Here is a 21,867-nt window from a genome sequence, read left to right as displayed (position 1 = left end):
AAAAGCAATTCGACTGATTTCTCGCGCTTTAAAAGATTATTGAGACAGGAAAGTAATAAGAAGTATTTCAGCCTCGATCCCCTTAAACTATAAGTAGCTCCAGTCTAATAAACTCTACAAAAAATTTTGAACCTCATGCAAATCGCGCACCAAGGAGATCCGCACAGACGAACCGGGAAGTTCGCTGCGCAAATTGCGCAAGGTGAGGTCTGTGAGCTCACGGACACGAATTCAATATGGCTTCCTGATAAACAAAGGCACGTTTTATAGAATTTTTGCGTGGTAAAGTTTCATTTTTATTAATTTCGCTGTTAATTGTTGTACTTCCAAGTAATAACACAAGTATAATGTCAGTATTTGTATTGCGAAACGAAATGTGTGCAAAATCAGTTGCATAATGAAATAATGTGTTAGGGAATGATAGATATTTTGAGGGATAAAACAAAAAGTCTGGATAAACTGCAAATTGTCAAATAAGGCTGAATAAGGTAGCTAGCTAATCGAACATTTCATATTGTTGAATTATAGACGACTCTCCATGTAACGTTGAACATACAAAACGTGCTAAGAAAACTTTTTTACATGTCGGTGAAACCATTTTTGTTTTAAATGATGTGGAAAAAAATTAATGTTAGTAGTTCATTGCCAACTGGCTTTTTATGTTTCATTAGGTTAGGGCATCAATAAGTTGTATATCGTAGAAGTCACTGGTGACATGCTTTAAAAAATGCTTGTCACTCATCATCATCATCATTTTCGGCTTAACGTCCGTTTTCCATGCTAGCATGGGTTGGAAGGGGTATATTAATGACCCTCTTCCAATCTGATATAGACTGTGTTAAATCTAAGGTCATTGGTACAGTTTAACATGAAGCAAAACTTTACAGGAGACCCAATTGTTAAAGTCCTCGCAGAACATCTCTCCTCACAAAACCGAGGACAGGGCTGACTTAATGCCCGTTGTGTCGTGTGGGAGAAAGAACTTCTGGACTTCTTTTAAATAAGATATATATACATTTTTTTCGATTATTATTACAAATCGAATGGCACCACATTATTTCTGTAGCCTGAATGATTTTATTTGATGATAGCCTAACTTACTAGAAAAGGAATGTAATTATTTTGTAGTCGCAAGGAGTGGGAGTAGCTGAAACAAAACAAGATTATTGTTATTTAAAAATTTCACAACAAAACTATGTCGGCATTTTTTTTAACAATGCAACTACGGTATCTTTGTATTTTAAGTCAGCAATTACATCGGCAGGGCCAAATGCTGACGCTCATTTTTTAAAATTTTTGAAAAAAAATCACCACCCATTTCCATTTATTTTTTATTTCCTTTTTATTTCCTGTTTTGGAGTTTTTGTCAAAATACCAACCTCCTGTTTATTAGCAACCCCTCCTGTTTAAGGATTTTGAAAGAAAATATCACTTTCTACAGGTAAAATAAAATGGAACAACCTCTTTTAATAAAACTTTTGTCTATACAACAGTGTTAAATCAATGTTTGTTAAAAACAAACACAAAGATGTTCTTTTGATTATTATTGCAATGCGAGGGTATCATATTCACAACATTTCGAATACATTTGTTACTTGAGATAATAGTTGGAAATTAGCGTAAGAAAAACAAATCTTACCAAAATCCCCCGCCCCCTTCCATTAATGACACACCCCCAATTTATGGATTTCTACAAAAATCCATATCGTCCCATTTATTACCACCCCCTGTTTATAATCTTTTCAAAATTATTCCTCCCTTGGTATTCCCCCCTCTCTATTACACCCCCTCTTTACAATTAGTTCCTGAAGAGTATGGTTGAGTAGGGTCTACTTGAAACTTTGACATATTTTCAAAGCAGAGTCAACCCACCCAATTTTATTTATTTCGGTTTTGAACTTTTAACTGAGGATTTACCTCCCTCTTATTTCTAACTAAAAATGTGAACGAAATGATTTATCATTCTCGGCTTAACATCCGTTTTCCATGCTAGCATGGGTTGGACAAGGTATATTAATGACCCTCTTCCAATCTGATCTAGACTGTGTTAGATTAGACAGGATACCTGTCTCTCTTTTCTGCTCTCGCGCTGTCCTGCTTTTTTAACCCTGCTTTTTTTAGCGCGCTATCGCTGAAAAGAGAGACAGGACTAACCTACCGTAGGAATGCAACTGCTACTTTCTGATTGGCTAATTTTTGCAGGCAGTTGCGCAACAATTTTGTTGATCCATGGCCGTATCAACTAAACTAATAAAGAAAGCTACACCCTTTTAATTATATTATAGTGAGGCTGATGATTAAAATTATGGATTTAATTTATTTCATTGAACATGGCGACTATTTCGGATGTTTCAAAAGTCATCTCAAACATTTTAGTTCCACTTTCTTTTTCAATTAAACCCAAACAATTAGAAGCTGTGGTAAATATTTTTTTTTCTCTTCTCTATCAAAAATATCAAAAAGGGAAAAATGATGAGTTTAGTTTACTAGACTAGTGTTAGATCTAAACTCAACTTCCTCTGTATCAAGTCTGTCCTTATAACCTCCTGCCAAGTCTTTCTCGGTCTGCCTCTGGGTTTTGCCCCAGGAACTATCAAGTCTCTACACTTTCTTACCCAATTATCCTCCTCCATTCTTTCCAAGTGCCCCAGCCAATTCAATCTTCTTATATGGATAACATCTTTAATTCTTTAAGACTTAGCCTGCTTCTTAGCTCATCTGAATTCTTTCTGTCTCTCAGACTGGCATTACACATCCACCTAACCATTCTCATATCATTCCTTTCTAAACAGGCAAGATCTTCCTGCTTCTCTGCCCATGTCTCACTACCGTACAACATAACACTTCTTACACAGGCCTCATACAACCTACCTTTTACCTCAATTGACAGGACTCTGCTAGTCAACAAAGGAAGTAACTCTCTGAACTTTTTCCAAGCAGAACCTAACCTGCAAGTAACACTTCTTCCAACACCCCCTTCACTGCCCAACATATCACCTAAGTAACAGAAGTTCTCAACTATCTCTAACGAGCCACTGTTGTACATCATTAAAGCTGGAAATACTTCATTCTCTATAATCTCACCTTTGCAACGCTTGCATACAAACTGAATGTTAGCTCTTAACCTTCCACCAATACTACTGCACTTCTTATGTACCCAATGCTTGCAAGTTGGACAAAAAATTGAGTTCCTACAAACTCCTTTCCTGCAAACTCCACAATAGCACTTTCCAACTACAAGGTCACACTTGGCTGCAATGCTACTAATCATGACTTTAGACTTTGCTGTGTTTACCTTTAGCCCTTTCTCTTCTAATCCTTTCTTCCACCTCTCAAACTTTTCAACTAATTCTTCCATCGACTCTGCTATGAGAACCAAATCATCTGCATACAATAACTCCCATGGACAACCTGTTCTGAACTCCATTGACAGCGCTTCTAAGACTAGAACAAACAACAAAGGTCTAAGTACAGAACCATGATGTACACCAACATATACACTAAATTCATCACTAAGTGAATTGTTAATCCTGACACGACTTCTAGCATTGCTGTACATAGACTGTACATCATCATCATCATCATCATCATCATCATCATCATCATTCTCGGCTTAACGTCCGTTTTCCATGCTAGCATGGGTTGGACAGGGTATATTAATGACCCTCTTCCAATCTGATCTAGACTGTGTTAGATCTAAACTCAACTTCCTCTCTATCAAGTCTGTCCTTATAACCTCCTGCCAAGTCTTTCTCGGTCTGCCTCTGGGCTTTGCCCCAGGAACTATCAAGTCTCTACACTTTCTTACCCAATTATCCTCCTCCATTCTTTCCAAGTGCCCCAGCCAATTCAATCTTCTTATCTGGATAACATCTTTAATTCTACAGAGACTTAGCCTGCTTCTTAGCTCATTTGAACTCTTTCTGTCTCTCAGACTGGCATTACATATCCACCTAACCATTCTCATATCATTCCTTTCTAAACGGTCAAGATCTTCCTGCTTCACTGCCCATGTCTCACTAACGTACAACATAACACTTCTTACACAGGCCTCATACAACCTACCTTTTACCTCAATTGACAGGACTCTGCTAGTCAATAAAGGAAGTAACTCTCTAAACTTTTTCCAAGCAGAACCTATCCTGCAAGTAACACTTCTTCCAACACCCCCTTCACTGCCCAACATATCACCTAAGTAACAGAAGTTCTTAACTATCTCTAACGAGCCACTGTTGTACATCATTAAAGCTGGAAATACTTCATTCTCTATAATCTCACCTTTGCAACGCTTGCATACAAACTGTATGCCAGCTCTTAACCTTCCACTAATACTACTGCACTTCTTATGTACCCAATGCTTGCAGGTCTGACAAAAAATTGAGTTACTACCAACCCCTTTCCTGCAAACTCCACAAGGCCACTTTCCAACTACAAGGTCACACTTGGCTGCAATGCTACTTATCATGACTTTAGACTTTGCTGTGTTTACCTTCAGCCCTTTTTCTTCTAGTCCTTTCTTTCACTTCTCAAACTTTTCAACTAATTCTTCCATCGACTCTGCTATGAGAACCAAATCATCTGCATACAATAACTCCCATGGGCAACCTGTTCTGAACTCCATCGACAGCGCTTCTAAGACTAGAATAAACAACAAAGGACTAAGTACAGAACCCTGATGTACACCAACATTTACACTATCCTTATTACCATCGTAACTAGCCACTCATCCACACCTAATTTTCTCATAGCCCACCAAATAACTTTACGTGGCACTCTATCAAAAGCTTTCTCTAAATCTACAAAGGCGAAATAGAGATTCTTTCTCTTTCCTAAATACTTTTCCTGAAGCTGTCTGAGTAAAAATATTGCATCTGTAGTGCCATGCCCTGGAACAAAACCAAATTGCATCTTATCCGTATCAATTCTTTCTCTAAGTAACTTATCAATCACACATTCAATAACTTTCATTACTTGATCAACCAATTTCAAACCTCTGTAGTTACCCCTTTCTAATGCATCACCCTTGCCCTTGAAACAATTCACTATTACACTCCCCTGCCACTCATTCGGAATAGCACCATCCTTTATAATCTGGTTAGCAAGACTTGTAATAAGCTCAACTCCAATATATCCAGATGCTTTTACCATCTCTGCAACAATACCTGATACTCCTGCAGCCTTGCCAATCTTCAATTTCCTAATAGCCTCCATTACCCATTCTGTTCTCATATGTTATCGGCCTACTCTGTCTCTTACCGAATGATGTGTTGCAAACCACCATGTCCATTGCCATTCCAAACTCAAGCAATCTCTCCCCTTCCTTATTTCTGCTCCCAAATCCATAGCCTCCATGCACACCTCTATAACCTTCAGATGACTTCCCAACATGACCATTAAAGTCGCCGCCCACCATGACAAGTTCAGTGTCTCCAAACTTTGATGTGACTGCTATTAACTCATCATAAAACTTATCTTTATCTTCCTCACTGAGTCCACATTGTGGAGCATAAACTGCCAGAAAAGTGACAATCCTATTACCTATCAAAAACTTTATCACTATAATACCACTATTAACACGCATAACATCTATTACTTTTTCTACCCACTTCTCTGCAACGAATATGCCAACTCCTCCATATCCATCACTATTACCAATCCAAAAAAGCTTATACCTTGCCCTCCTACCTTCCACAAATCTCACTGAAGCTCCTCTCCACCTAAATTCCTGAACACAACACATATCAACAGATCTACGTTCTAACATTTTAACTACTTCACCTGCTCTACCTCTTACCAACATTTACACTAGCCATCCTCAACCTAGTGTTATCTATCTTGTGATGTGATAGCTGGGTAACGGTCTAACGATGCTCAAACCTGACATCTGTCTTACCGTGCGCAACACCTTCACTCCTTAGAGTTCCAGCCCTGTTTACGCAGTTTGTCTGATCAAATATTCTTACGGCCATTAATAAAGAGTTTTGGCATTGTTTTACAGCTGGATGCCCTTCCTAGCGCCAACTGTTCACAGACCGGACTGGGTGTTTTTTAAAGTAACACCATCACTATGTGGCATTTCATGGGACTTCCACAATCGCCCCTTTAAACTAAGGTATGGTGGAGGACGTTCAACTCCTCTCTTGTCTCTTAAAGAGACCCTTCACCACAAAGACCCTTCACCACATTGTTACTCTTACTGATTGTTACTGATTATTCTCGAGGCTTGCATGAAACAAAATTAGGGTCGGTGTTTTCAGGTCTAATTCGCACCTGTGAAAACCAACCAACTATTCATAAGAATTAAAAATTCGAGACACTATAGAAACAATTTTGGTGTGTGTGATGTGTCACACACCTAGCTTTTTTATTGACAACTTAAGAATAAATTTTTCCTTTAGTCTTACGGTTAGTTTTAAGTAAATGCAAACTTGATATTATACCATACATTCATATCATAATCCTGAAGTTTGAGCACTTTTCTTTGAATAACGAGGAAGTATGTACAAACTAAATTTAAATAGAAACAAAAATCTAGTAAAGAAGAATTTAGAATAAAACTTCATTTTGTTTTTGTTGATAAAAAATTCTTCAATGAAATAATACTTTACGTGTGTTTGTAAGAAAATTTGTTTTTTCAGTGTATATTTTTTAAATTCAAATCTCAAGTCACAAGTTAATGTGAGTTTTGGAAACATTTATTTTTTAACTTCCTTTTTTTATTTTATTTCTTTTATTTTTCTCCTAAAAATTTGTTTAAAATTTGTCGTGGATTGTTTAAAAATTATTAAAATGACTGATAACAGGTAAGGTATAATTTTAAAAATTTACTGTAAATTTCTTCATTTTTTGTCTTGTGTTCATTTTTACTATATTTTCCTCAAACAAAACTTTGTCTAATTTTAGACTTGGCATGGAACAAGTATAAATCTATTGTTTGTAGTTAATCTCTTAATCTTTTAATTATAATCTGTTTTATTAGGATTATTAAATTCATGCCCACTTCTCATTAAAGCTTGTTAAAAAATTAGCATAAGATTCAAAAACACTTTAAACATATTGATTTGACTAGTAGAAAGTAGATTCAAGGCAAGTTTAAAGTGGTGGGAGTATTAACGGATTTCCATATATTTTCAATATTACATCACAAGATTTCAATTTTGACCAAAAGATTTATAGATGGGAATGATAACAGATACAAGACACTAAACCATGTCACATGCAAAACCAAAGGATCCATGAGATAACTGACAAAACCATATCAATGATTACCATTGATACCATTTGAACTGAAAACTGAGTATAGAATATAGAAAAATGAGAATTTTATTTTACTGTTGACTGCATAGAATAATGGTAAAGAGTCAACCAAAAATTTAAAGTTATATACTTGTCCATAAAAGAAATGCTTACTTTTTCATTGAATCCCAACTATTCCTCTAAACAGTTTCTGGATTAATTCTGGATTGGTAAAAACCAATTACAAACATCTCTTACGTTTAGTCCTTGTTTTTGTTGCCTTTAGTAAAAGCATGTATCATATCTATTTTTACTGATAAGGATATTTTTCATAAGCCATACAGTTAATTAACATTGTAATTACTGTAAAAGGCAGAAGGAATGGATTTTTTTAAACTGAAATACGTCTCTTGTGGTATAATTGATACCTCTATCGTAATTTATCCAATAAATCAGTATGGATAGGTTGTATTATGCATATTTAATTTATTTTAATTTGTTTTTTTCCTGCTTCTCTGTGGAGGCTAATTTAATTTTAATTGTTTTAAAAACACCTATCTCTGACAAGTTAACAAAGACACATTATTATTTAGATAATTGTAAGCCTTTCAATAAATAAGTAAATGTAGGAAATAACAGTGACAAGTTACAATTGATGTACAATGAATACTTACATGTATTTGTAAACAGAAACAACTTAATTAATTAGGTTAATTTGATGGATTGGACACTTTTTTACATTTTCAACAAATCATGCATTTCCCCCTTTTTTTATCTTTGACCTATTGTGTTTATGTCTTGCTCTATCATGCTCTTTCCCATTGCAGGATGTTGGAGAAGTTATTTTTTTATTTTAATGTGTAATTCCTTGAAAATATCTTGTCACTGTATGATTATGCTAACAACACTCTCGCAAGAGTTAATCCAAAGTGTTTTTAAATAACAACATGAATACTGTGTACGGGCATGTTAACTTTGTGCTTTGTGAGCATTGATAAGGCCATCAATATTTGAAAGTTTGTACATAGTCATTTTATAGCTACAGACAGTAATTTGGTATATATATTTGACATAGATATTTTACAAAAAAGTTGGCCTTCATACAACAGTGAAGGGAATCCCTTACTGTTTTATCAATCCTTTTTAATTAGAGATCATTTTATCCAAAAAAAACTTGGCAATATCGCTGGCGAAAAGCAAGATGTAGCACTTATCGATAAATAAACTTTTAAATATAAAAGCAGTAAGTAAAATTGTTGAATTAATATTAATTTTAATATATTTGTTTGTAGCAAACAAAAGAATAACCAAGAACGTATCGAAACTGTACAAGCATCACCAATCATGCAGGAAACAGCAAGCACGTTCCGGAAGGTAACCACAGCGCTTTTCTATGCGTCAAGTTCAATGCTTATTGTAATGGTGAACAAAAATATTCTTACTACATACAAGTGAGTTTAACGTTAAAAATTTTTGGGTTTAAAACTTTCATCACTTGATTTTGCAAGACTTCCACATCTTAATTTTGTGATGGATAGTTTTAAGAGTTCTATGCAGGCCTATCAATAAGAAAAAAAGACCTGAGCAATAAATCGCTCCCCCAAGGTTACAATAATTTAAAAATCTGAATAAATAGAATAAGTTTATAAATGCATATTTTATCAGAAAGTCTTTTTATCTATTTTATTTTATCTTTTTTATATATATTTTGGTTCTTTTTTATTGTAAATAATAAGAAAGTGAACATTGATTTCCATGCGAGATGAATTGATATTGCTCAGCCAGAAAAACTGTTTTTGGAACTGAGGGAGCAATTAATGGGTTCTTATTTCTCAGAATTGGGCGAGCCTTTGCTTGAGCAAGAGCCATTGCTCTCCCCTTATTGATAGGCCTGCTTTGTTCAGTGCATTTTGTTCATGAACAAAATAAAAATAACGTTTATGTTTTTTCATTTTTGAGATAGTAAGTGAATTTAAAATACACAATTCAACAACACAAAGTCTTACCAAATCTGCATAGATGAATCTCTTTGACCATACCTGTATTCCATACAGCAAAGTCGTGTTGCAGGTTATTAGAATTTTTCAACAAAAAAGCAAATCCGTTATCTTTTACGAACTTTTTTAAAATCCCAGCCAATCCTATCACTAATTTTTTTCTAAACAAAATTCGCCCATGGATTTTATCCTGGGACAAATTCCTAATTTGTGCTGCGAAATTCACCCAAGGGTTTTTCTGTGATTGTTCTTAGATTCCCTTCATTTCAAGCATTGGGACTTGGACAGGTTAGTTGTTGTTCTTATTATATTCATTTTTGTCAGGTTTGGTATAGTTAAAACATAATTATTAAAGAAAGAAAGAAACTGTTACAATGCAACACAATGAGAAACAGTGCTTTGATATTTAGATGTGTACGTCAGTGGTTGTTTTGTTATTAGCACGATCTCTTGGTATCATAACATTTCCTGCATTTGGAAAAGACACAGTGAAGAAGGTTTGCAGAATTTTAACATTGCTTACAATATCTCAAGGATTCTATTGTGTTTTTTCTTTAACTGTACCAATAAAGGCTCAACTCCCTGTTAAGGGATATAGGCACAGAGACATTGGTAAGTTATCAATTTTTCCAAACCCTAATTTTGCTTTTTAGGTATTTCCACTCCCTTTGTTCTTCTTTTTCAACTTGGTGTTCGGGTTAGGAAGTACAAAAACATTAAAGTAAGTTAATCATACATTTTATAAGCTTTAAATGTTATAGATATTCTTATCCTGATGGCTTTTTTTTATATGTACATTGTTGAAGTTGTTAAAATTTGATATCTTCTTAACCGCTCATCAAATCACATGATTATTATACATTATAGCATTTCAAGCTGTAAAATTAGTGGCATAACAAAATTTTCTTTGCTTAAGGAGGAGATTTGTTGATCAAAGTTTTATTTAGGTAATCATTCTGAATTAAGTGGATTTTTCTACAGGTCAATCTACTATTCTGCTATTGTTAGCCATCAGCCTTTAATTTCAACTAGAAGTTATATACAAGTTTTTTTAAAAGCAATTGAGACATAAGGATGCAAAGTACTTTTACAGGCTCAAAATATGCTTAGTTTATGCTTAATAGCAAAATGATTTATTGTAATATGCGAATGCAAAACACATAATCAGGCTCAAAACATGCTCATTTGAAAGAAAAATATTGCATTTGAATTTTAAACATCAGTAATTACAACTTAAATCTCACTACATACTGCTTAATTCAGACATAATAAAAAGAAAAAAGAAACAAAAAAGATAACTTCACAACATTTTTTTAGGCTTTACATAATTCTTGCATATGCTTGAAAAATGACCAAATCTAAGGCTATGGATGCCTTTAAAAAAACATGTACCAGTCGCAGTGTAAGTCAGGAAAACAAGAAGTAAAATGATGTCTCCACAACACAGTCCTTATTCTTTGTATGTTGTCTGTCAGCTATTTTTAACACAAATGCATGCGTATTAATAAAACAGGCAGGCAACTAAGACAATCTTTTGTGAAGGAAACCTGAAAGAAACTAGAAAGGCTTCAACAGCTTGTCTAGCAATTGTAGGTATTTTCTATGAAGATGTGGCAAAAATAGGAATACACAAACTGCAACCTTCTTATAAAATTGATATATCTGTTGTGGAGGTAATTTTGTCAATTTGGTAGCTAAACTCGTTCTTCTTCAAAGATTTTGATATCAAAATGATAACTTGAATTACATAATATTTGGGTTGCTGAAGCAGGTTTTACTTACAAGAAACACCATAAAACTTGAACAATATAAAGATCAAGGTACATTTTTAGCTGTAAAACATTTTTTTTGATTTTCACGAGACGAGAAACTAAAAATATAAAAACCCTTTTGAGCAAAGCAAAAATATTTCCCTGGTCAAAAGTCTAAGAACTGTTTTTACTTTCATGTAAAGAAGATATAAAAGTGTACTTGTCCTGTAATCCCCGGTTCAAACAAATTCTGAAAAATACAGCAAAATACATTTTAGCCTTTGTTTTTTTCCTTTAAGAATTTTAAATATCTTTATAACTTTATAATAACAATGTTTTCTCATTTTAGTTTACCCATGTTTACAGTGCTACGAAGATTTTCAATTTTATTTACAATGATTGGTGAATATATAGTTTTAAGGTAACCTTTATTTCAGTGCTTTGTTGTGGCAGTATTTGTTTTACTGCTTTTTCTTAACATTATTTTGTAACTTTAAAGACAATAAATCAAGATATAAAGGTGGAGAGAATTATCTGAAGTAAAAATACTACATTCACAACTAAACAATGGTTTTGTATGTAATAGTTCCGTATCGTTAGAGCGATTTCAAAAATGTGCAGAATGGTTTTCACACAAACAAAGCAGTGTGGGTAGCTCATTAAGTGACATCAAACACTCCTGCTTTATGCACATGAAATGTAAACACTTGGGTTAAAGCATTGGAAAACATACTTACAAAACATCCACCCTTTTTGCATGCGAATTAGTAACTTTAATTGAATCTGGAATTCCTTTAAGCCTGATGTCTTACTTTACTTCTCAAGTAGGTATTAGAGTTAAATTGTCAAAAGTATGATTAACTAAATGCCTTACACAAGCTGTAAGGTGGCTAAAATAGTTAAAGCGATCAGAGAATTTAATTCTCTGATCAGCAAGTGTACCAAATAGCTAGTAAATGCTTAAAAAACCTTTGGGGGAGTTTCTGAAAGAGCTAGCTAGCTATTTCAAGACTACATTGGCAAATAAATTCATTGATGCACAATTCACTAGGTATTAGGCAAGGCAAATAGGCACCACGCCTAACTAGATAAAATTTTATATTTTCACACTCATGCATTTCTAGGTATTATATCAGGATGAGTTTCCAGCTAATTAGGTTTATTTGTGGTATTTTGCAGACCAAAACACATATAAACCAACTTATGTACTTCCCCTATTTGAGTGAAATTTTTTAAGAAATTACTCTCACTGGATAAAGCTTAAAGAGAGGGTGAAAAAATGGTAATATGTTTGAGATTTAATTGAAGCCTTACTTTTATTAAAATCAGACCAACTGTTAAAACTCAGGAAATTAGCCAAAAATTATGTCAGCAATAATATCGCTGATGACAGAGTCCATTGCAATCAGTCAGCAATAATTTGCTGACACAAGTAAGGAATTGGCAATTTTGAGGGAATTCTATTAGATGTGTACACGCCAAATGTTCTTTTTCTAGCATAGAAAAGCAACTAATAATCTAATGAAAACATAATTGTTAACCATTAAAAAACTTTTGGGGGAAAAATCAATTGATGGTTAGCTTGCGCGTTAACTGCATCATTAGAAAAGTATATATAAATTAATACGCCTTTTTTCTGCCTGTGGATAAATTAATATTTATTTAACAGTGCACTTGAATTCTTTTATTTAATGAAGATTATTTTGTATCTTTTATTATAAACAAATTTTTCCATGGCAAAAAAGAGGATTATTGTCAGTTAATATTTCATTTTAAAATTAGGGATAGCTAAAGAATCAAAAATGAAGATCACTATGAACATTACTTTATAACTTCATCCTAATTTTAAATATAAATAATATATATTATATTATACATTACAGGTGAATTTTAAGACTTTACAGAAAATTTGTAACACCTCTGAAACGTCCAAAAATGACATGAACAGTGCGGTAATTTATTGCTGTTGCAAAATTAAACCACACCCATAATTATGATCACAATTGGTGATTTTGAAGGCTACCTTGTCTTAAGACCAATGTCTTAGTATTTTCTTAGCACACTCATATTTAGGTGTTCGCAATCTTTTTTACTCTGAACAAGGAACTTTGCGCAACATTTGACGATACCTTGCAGCAATTAAAAAGTCAAAATAAATTCCTTTGGGCAAATTAAAAGCTGTGTTTGTTTGTGTTTTATATGTAGCACCTGTTTGCTCACCCATCGTGGCATCAGTAGCTCAATAGAAAGTTATCTCCTTCTCTAGTTCTATGACTATTCCTAATAACTTTGAAGTGTCTAGAAAGCAATTGCAATCAGAAGCAATATAAAAAGCATAGAATTCTTTAGGAACAAGATGGTTAAAAATAAAATATCTGTTGGGATCAATTTTTTTTTTTACATTTAGGAAGCAACCAAATTGTGCAATACAGCTTTCTGTATATTTAATGTTGCTTGGTGCAATTGTTGCTGCGAGGTAATTTGTTTGATCTTCTAAATATTTATCAAAGCTTCCCAAGTGTAGTAGAAAGAAAAAAAGCAGCCTCATAGCAATGTTTTTTGCCCAACTCTTTAAATTTTCTTAACTTTGCTATTTGTTCTAAAAAACATTTGTTAACGTACGCAGATTTATATTTTTTGCTTAGTTATCTTAAGATATGTTACTACTCCTTATCTACAACTTTTGATACCTGCGAATCTTTGTTAAGTACAGCTAGACTTCTAACTATTGTTTACTTATCAGCACTGATTTGGCTTTTGACGCTACTGGTTATTTAATGATTATGATCAACAATCTCACCACTGCAGCGAATGGTAGGTCCCTTTTTTTACCTCTTTTAAGTTGGTCAATACTTCCGGAATTCTATAGATTTCTTAAGTCGTTACTGGAAATGTACTTGAATAGCGCTTTTAAGGCGTGTTCTGGAATTTTTCTGAAAAGCAAAAATTTTGATAAGTGACTTGTTAAAAAAGCATTTGATAAACAACTGAAAAGTGAAATGTGATTTAGTGGTCATCAAGTTTGTATCCTTGTCGCCATCCTTTATTTTGTTGGAAAATGTTCTAATGTTTCTAGAATTATTAAGATCAACAAATGTTAAAAATAAGCAGAATTATGTCGGCAAAAAAAACCATTGTCGATGTTGTGGAGTTTTTGAAATAATATTGTTGGCCATTCTCAACCCTCATTCTATTCCAGTTCTCATTTTATTCCAGTTCTCATTTTATTCCAGTTCTCATTTTATTCCAGTTCTCATTTTATTCCAGTTCTCATTTTATTCCATCTCTCATTTTATTCCAGTTCTCATTTTATTCCAGTTCTCATTTTATTCCAGTTCTCATTTTATTCCAGTTCTCATTTTATTCCAGTTCTCATTTTATTCCAGTTCTCATTTTATTCCATCTCTCATTTTATTCCATCTCTCATTTTATTCCAGTTCTCGTTTTATTCCAGTTCTCATTTTATTCCAGTTCTCATTTTATTCCAGTTCTCATTTTATTCCATCTCTCATTTTATTCCATCTCTCATTTTATTCCAGTTCTCATTTTATTCCAGTTCTCATTTTATTCCAGTTCTCATTTTATTCCAGTTCTCATTTCATTCCAGTTCTCATTTTATTCCAGTTCTCATTTTATTCCAGTTCTCATTTTATTCCAGTTCTCATTTTATTCCAGTTCTCGTTTTATTCCAGTTCTCATTTTATTCCAGTTCTCATTTTAATGCGGTTCTCATTTTATTCCAGTTCTCATTTTATTCCAGTTCTCATTTTATTCCAGTTCTCATTTTAATGCGGTTCTCGTTTTATTCCAGTTCTCATTTTATTCCAGTTCTCATTTTATTCCAGTTCTCATTCTATTCCAGTTCTCATTTTATTCCAGTTCTCATTCTATTCCAGCTCTCATTTTATTCCAGTTCTCATTTTATTCCAGTTCTCATTTTATTCCAGTTCTCATTTTATTCCAGTTCTCATTTTATTCCAGTTCTCATTTTATTCCAGTTCTTATTTTATTCCATCTCTCATTTTATTCCATTTCTCATTTTATTCCATCTCTCGTTTTATTCCAGTTCTCATTTTATTCCAGTTCTCATTTTATTCCAGTTCTCATTCTATTCCAGTTCTCATTTTATTCCAGTTCTCATTCTATTCCAGCTCTCATTTTATTCCAGTTCTCATTTTATTCCAGTTCTCATTTTATTCCAGTTCTCATTTTATTCCAGTTCTCATTTTATTCCAGTTCTCATTTTATTCCAGTTCTCATTTTATTCCATCTCTCATTTTATTCCATTTCTCATTTTATTCCATTTCTCATTTTATTCCAGTTCTCATTCTATTCCAGTTCTCATTTTATTCCAGCTCTCATTTTTTCCAGCTCTCATTTTATTCCAGTTCTCATTTTATTGAAGTTCTCATTTTATTCCAGTTCTCATTTTATTCCAGTTCTCATTTTAATGCGGTTCTCGTTTTATTCCAGTTCTCATTTTATTCCAGTTCTCATTTTATTCCATCTCTCATTTTATTCCAGTTCTGGTTTATTCCAGTTCTCATTTTAATGCGGTTCTGGTTTTATTCCAATTCTCATTTTATTCCATTTCTCATTTTATTCCAGTTCTGGTTTTATTCCAGCTCTCATTTTATTCCATCTCTCATTTTATTCCACTTCTTAAAAGCAGTCACTACATTAGTAAACTAAACGAATCCCAGTCAGATCCTAAAAAGTTGAGGAAAACACTAAAAGAGCTAGTACCAGGCAAGCAAAATAAAAAATCTCCAGAAATAATATCAAATGCTGGTGTGAACATTTCTGATCCTAAGTTGATTGCAAATAACTTTAACAATTTTTTGCAACTATTGGGGCTACATTAGCTGAAAACTTTTCAACAGAGACTTTGTGACATCAAAGTTGATGTAAATAAACATGATTTAAACTTTGGAAAGATATCCCAATCCACTGCCAGTAAATTAATTTCTTCATTAAAATATGATAAAGCCACTGGCACAGATATGATTGGTGTAAAAATTCTAAAAGCTGGACTTCCGGTCTTCAGTTCGGTGCTCACCATACTTTTTAATGATTCTATGAAGAGTGGGTATGTTCCTATTTGTTGGAAAAGTAAAAGAGTGTCACCAATTTTTAAGTCTAGTAATCCCACTGACATAATTATAGACCTATTTCTATTCTTCCAGTTGCAATGAAAGTTTTTGAAAAGGTGATCCACTACCAAATGACTTCTTTCTTAACAGATAACAATATTTTGAACCCAGAACAATCTGGTTTTCATAAATTGTACTCAACATTCACTGCTGTGACACAAGTTTCAGATTTTATCTTAGAGGAAATGGGGGAAAATAAATATGTTGCGGCGGTACTAATCGATTTAAAAAAAGCGTTTGATACTGTCGATCATAAGATCCTACTTAAGAAATTATTTTGCTATGGTTTTCGGAATGCTGCATTCTTCTGGCTAGAATCCTATCTTTCGGATAGAAGACAGGTTAGTAAACAACTGCACATCAGACGTCATTGGTGAGGGATCACATGGTGTCCCTCAAGGATCTGTCCTTGGCCCTTTACTTTTTCTTGTGTACATTAATGACCTGAAATGGGCCATACAACTTTCTTTTTTCCATCGTTATGCCGATAACACAATAATCATTTGCAGTTGTGACTCGACCCAAGAACTGAAATAGTCATTAGAGCAGGATTTGAAAGATATAAGTAACTGGCTTAAGTTAAAAAAGCTCACTAAAATACTAGTAAGACAGAAGTTATGTTTTTTGGTAATAAGTCTAGATTAAAGTCTTGCAATGATGTAGCTATTCGTTTTGATGGCATTCCTTTGGTATCTAAAAGCAAAGTGAAGTATCTTGGTGTGATTTTTGATAAAAATTTGAGCTGGAAAAATCAGATAAAAAGTCTTGTTGGTAAATCTTATCACAAACTTAGTCAAATAAGATACATCAGTTCCAACTTGACATCTGACACCAAAAATTTATTAGTTAATGCTCTGTTTATGCCTTATTTATACTACTGTTCTTCTGCATGATGCAATGCTAACAAGTCTGTATTGAATAAAGCAGATAAGTTGTACAAGAATATAAGCACATTTATAAATAAACCAAATATTGAATTGAAGAATTTACTAAATTTTAATCATGGCATTACTATGTTTAAATCCATCCATAAAACAGCCCCAAGTTATTTAAGTGAAAAAGTTGCACTTATAAAATTTAGTCACAGTCACAACACTCAAGCTGCTTCAGACTATATGTTAACGATGCATCCAAATGGCTTCCATTTATGCGATTCAATTAGAATGATTAGAAGCAAAGGCAAAAGCAAATTTTTTATGATGCATACAGGCTGTTCTTTTCTTATCAGACAATTTTTTTACTCGGTGCGAAGTGATAAATTAGCATTGGTTTACATTTTTCTCCCTTGACCCTTTAAAAATTTGGTATCCACATAAGGGCATATATGGGTTGGGGGATGCAGCCTCCCCCTGCAGTGGGCTGAAGGAGGGTACTGTTGAGTATTCGTAATGAAAGGCAGATTTACAATCGCATTGAAATAACTTAATGCTAGGTACCTGTTAGCGAAAACAAAAGATTTTTTTTGCTTAACCAATTTATTTTTCAAATTTTCGTGTAGGTGTGTACATGAAGAAGAAACTAGACTCTAAAGATCTTGGTAAATATGGCCTAATGTTTTACAACAGTCTCTTTATGTTGGCTCCATCTGTGATACTCGCTACATACACTGGCGATATGGAAAAGGTAAACATAACTCAAAATTTACTTTTCACTCTATGTAATCATCCATATGATTGGATTTGCTTCCTAATTCTGATATCTTCACTCTCCATCTTCTCTTTCTGTAACACCTTTTGCATCACTGTATTGTGCAGGCATATTTAGCAAGTGCCTTTACAAGAGCTACGGGTCAACCCATGCCATGTGAGGGAAATTGGGTAGGTAATGCCGGTGTATACCTAATGTATACATTCTAAACACAGGACCCACATTGATAACAGTGTTTCCAACACTGAAGTGGCTATATCCTGTATAAATATTTGAAATAATAGTAATATAATGTATCAATATTCGGAATAATAATAGTAGCATAATAAACAAATTTTGAGTAAAATGAAATGCAAACAGAATAAAACAGTTTTTCTATCTGTCGTCGCTCCATCAAGCAGTAAAGTGAATAATGCACGGTTATTGTCTGTGGATATATGGCCCTGCTAAAGCTGTATGATCCAAAACCATAGCTGTTTGGTTCCCATTGGGTCAATATAATAATCTAATAAAGAATAACATTAAAACATGAAAAGTTTGAAGCTGAAATCTTGTGAAATTTAAAGAATATTCTTAGCACATTTTTAGCACCTTTCAGTCAAAAATTTGTTCCCAACTGATGCTGTAGTTGATTTTTTTAATCGACGTTGTTGTTGTTGTTGTTCTTTTCACTGCTGGTGTTCTTACACAATTTTTAAAATGGATAACTTGGCTAATGTTGTTCTAAAAAGGTCTATCTCTTTAAACAGCCATCAGCCATAATGGTAACTTCTAAATATTTGTTTTATTTTTAAATCATTCCAGGCTTACCGATATGAAAGTTGGAATTCAGTCAAGTTTGTGGTCCAGTTTATACTATCCTGTATAATGGGGTAAGTAAAAATTTTACATAGACATTTTTCAAGGTTGCCACGCCTCCTCACAACTCGTCATATCTCCTCTACAATTAGGATTTTTAGCAACTTCCTTCTCGTCAACTTTCATTTAATATTTTCAAAATATATGGAAATGCCATATTTGTAAAGCATTGTTTTTATCAAAACACTGTTATCTTTTTAAAAAGGGTTGAATATTTTCATTATAACTCCTCCAATCTACTCAAATTTTGCTTTATAAAAAGAGTGTCAATTCTTATGTGTGCCAACGTGAACAGACGTTTCAAATTATATGGTTTTGGGATCTGACAAAGGTGGCCAAAACTTAAATCAATTAAATATTCTCGAATTTAGACCTAAAATATGGATTCCTTTTAATACATAATGCAGATAAGTATCCTCTGGATTCTGGATTATTCTTTTTTGCAACTCTTTATTTCCGCCTTAAAATGTTTCCAAAATCTTTTAAGTTTAGGAAGAGTTTTTTTACGCTTTCAGTATTTTCTTAAAAAATTTGACCCCAAAATCACCTAAATTTTCCCTAAAATCTAAAATTATGAACCTTTTAATCTAGGGCCGCCTTGTCTAACAAGTGCGTAATTAGGAAAATCGATAACGTATCGTATTAACCGAGTGAAAAACTTAAACTTCAAGGGATATTTTGAACATACTCAAATCTGTCATCCATTGCTGCCCAGGAGTCAATTCAGGGTCGTTGGTGAAACCAATGGACGATTATTGGATGTATTCGATGGTTTCAAACGTTTTAAATTACTTCAAATTTATTTGTGGAAAATAGAGTTAATAAATTAGTGACCCATTTATCCTACCCATAATATGCTTGCTTTAGATTGCATGAGACAATCTTGGACAAAATATATATCTCCCTTTACCTTATCTTATCAGCCAGGCTGTGTTTGCAGGTCAAGCACTGCGTTTTTCGTTTTAGTTAAAAGAAATTGCCTAATCGTGTCCTAAGAATTTTAAATTTCCAAATTATTAACTTACTAGCTAGAGTTCGTAGTCACGAAGTTTTCTTTTTGTTTCAGCTTCGTATTAAACTATTCATTATTTTTGTGTACACAAGCCAACTCGGCGTTAACTACGACCATCATTGGATGTCTAAAGGTAAGTCGGTGTATAGGCGAACCAATCACGGTTTTTGTTATTATTAAAATTGTATAAGTGAACCAATCACGGTTTTTGTTTTCGTTTTAGAATGTTTTAGTAACATATTTTGGTATGGTCATTGGTGGAGATTATGTTTTTACATGGACGAACTTTCTAGGATTAAATATTAGGTATGCTTCGTTTTTTTTTCTTTATGGATATTGTTATTTGAGTTAAAAGACTCAACCACGACATATTTCCTTGTACACATGTTACGTATAGTGAAACTTTCCCCGGCTTTTTAAATACAGCTGGTGTACAAGAAACGAGAGAAGATTTTATTATAAATAAAAAAATAAAAAATAAAACATGACTACAAAGAGAGGTGAAACTCGTTACGTGAAATTAAAGTCCTGGAAAAAATAAAAACCTAACGTCGGAGAAAACTCCTTTACAATTCCAGTAAATCCCGCGGAGAAACAAGACTGAAAAACCACGCATCAAAGAAATCCAACAGTTTACTTTAAAAGAAAGTCCGAAGTGACAAATGATAATAGTGTCATGTTGTGCAGCTTCTATTTGGAAAGCTCTTTACTTTTCAAGTTATTTATGTATTCTACATAAATCATGTTGGATTGGTCGTATTATTTGCCATGATTTTAAATATCTCAAATCTATCCTCGATAATGCTGAATTGATCTTGAAATTTTTGTGTGTTATTTTCAATTCTCCTCATTTTGAAATTTTACTAAGAATAAAGAATGAGTTTTTGCGTTTGTTAAATTTTGCAAATTTGTGGTAAATTGACAAAAATAAATTCATGTAGACATTTTCATGGTTTCCGACAGCTAAATTTAAATAAATAGTCGATGGCCCGTGGAAAAATCCACGGTTTCGCTCGTCTTTTTAATACCGCATTGTATGTGTCTTGCTACTTGCGGTACCATTTTGCGTGATAGACGGAAAGACGTATACGGGTATTTTAATATAGATACTTCAAAAATATAACGGATAGTGTACCTGCTGTCCAGCGACCGCAATTATAATTTGGTTCTGTTGTTGTTTATAATTTTACAGTAGACAAATCAACGCCTAAAAAATCCTTCTTTTCAGTTAAGTTAATAAAGTAAACAAAACATATTTTGTGATTGTTTATAGACGATATTTAAAAAAACGTTGGGATGCTTGACTCTTTAACTTTTGGAAGTACTGCCTTATTTTAAAAATTTCTCGGCCATTATAACACGTATCATAAGCTAACAAAGACCGACCCCCCCCCTACTCGGTCCTACGTAAATAGGGGTAAATTTTCTTGCTTTTTTGCGAAAGTTTAATTACTAAGATTAAGTTAGCGAATTATTGGATACAAAACATGCTCAAATTTGATACATGACCTGTTCAAATATTCTATATTCAAAGCAGTTTCGTAGAGCTTAAAGTCATTCTTGTGTACGAAGTTGTAAGCTACCAATCCGATCCAAAAAGAATACATTTACATTGTTTATATTTTCATTAGCGGATTCCTACTGTATATGTATACATTTTTTTTACTTTTATTTTTAGCATCGTTGGTAGTATAATTTATTCTTATTTGGTACTATACAACCCTGCTACAACGCCGCCAGCACAAAGCAGTTCAAGTGGCAAAGTTTGAAAATAAAACACGATGTTTTTCTACCCATACTCAAACCAATGATGTGTTAGTTATATAGGCTCGGATTTGGATATCGGTAAATATAACGTAATCTGCAATGTATAAATATATTTTCACTGCAAGTAATATTTATTAAACTTGTGTATTTTTTATCATTTCATGCGGGGAGGCGAAATGCTTTGTTATGATTTAATTTAGCGGCCTACATTAAATTTGAGTTAAGGGATAGAAATGATAGAACGCACAGATGGAGAGCAGCTGTAGCGATTCGAAACTCTTTTCTGTGAAATTCAACCCTCGTCTACATACTTTTTTTCTTTCATTGGCGTCAAAGTATCTAACCCTACCCCACCTCCTTTGCGATTTTGCATGCGTTTGTAACCTCTGAAAAGGCTGGAAGGTTGTTAATTTCCACGAGAATTTAGCTGCGCGGATGACAAGGTG

The 21,867-nt window shown here is 33.4% G+C and overlaps 1 protein-coding gene across 3 annotated transcripts; it reads left to right on the top strand.

Annotated features, from left to right (window-relative positions):
- The first annotated feature begins 120 nt into the window (after positions 1-120).
- Positions 121-21,560, top strand: LOC130630400 (UDP-N-acetylglucosamine/UDP-glucose/GDP-mannose transporter-like). 3 transcript variants are annotated; one of them, XM_057443892.1, is made up of 13 exons: positions 121-257; positions 8,529-8,687; positions 9,488-9,521; positions 9,644-9,730; positions 9,887-9,954; positions 11,334-11,405; positions 13,392-13,460; positions 13,728-13,798; positions 17,636-17,760; positions 18,589-18,656; positions 19,709-19,787; positions 19,878-19,960; positions 21,333-21,560. In XM_057443892.1, the coding sequence occupies exons 1-13, from the start codon at positions 136-138 to the stop codon at positions 21,421-21,423; spliced, it is 1,128 nt and encodes a 375-aa protein (XP_057299875.1). In that variant the 5' UTR covers positions 121-135; the 3' UTR covers positions 21,424-21,560. The 3 variants fall into 3 exon arrangements, with proteins under 3 accessions (XP_057299875.1, XP_057299877.1, XP_057299876.1); XM_057443894.1 differs by having other exon boundaries at positions 134-282; XM_057443893.1 differs by lacking the exon at positions 121-257 and adding an exon at positions 6,690-6,803.
- The last annotated feature ends 307 nt before the right edge of the window (positions 21,561-21,867 follow it).

This window comes from Hydractinia symbiolongicarpus, chromosome 2, assembly GCF_029227915.1.
Source record: "Hydractinia symbiolongicarpus strain clone_291-10 chromosome 2, HSymV2.1, whole genome shotgun sequence".
NCBI classification, from domain to species: Eukaryota; Metazoa; Cnidaria; class Hydrozoa; order Anthoathecata; family Hydractiniidae; genus Hydractinia; species Hydractinia symbiolongicarpus.
This window is presented reverse-complemented; position numbering and strand designations above follow the sequence as displayed.

Coding starts and splice junctions, on each gene's coding strand:
- LOC130630400 (XM_057443892.1), top strand. CDS start 136: ATGCAAATCGCGCACCAAGGAGATCCGCACAGACGAACCGGGAAGTTC. Junction 13,799..17,635: donor TCTCACCACTGCAGCGAATG/GTAGGTCCCTTT, acceptor ATTTTCGTGTAG/GTGTGTACATGAAGAAGAAA. Junction 19,788..19,877: donor CCATCATTGGATGTCTAAAG/GTAAGTCGGTGT, acceptor TTTTCGTTTTAG/AATGTTTTAGTAACATATTT.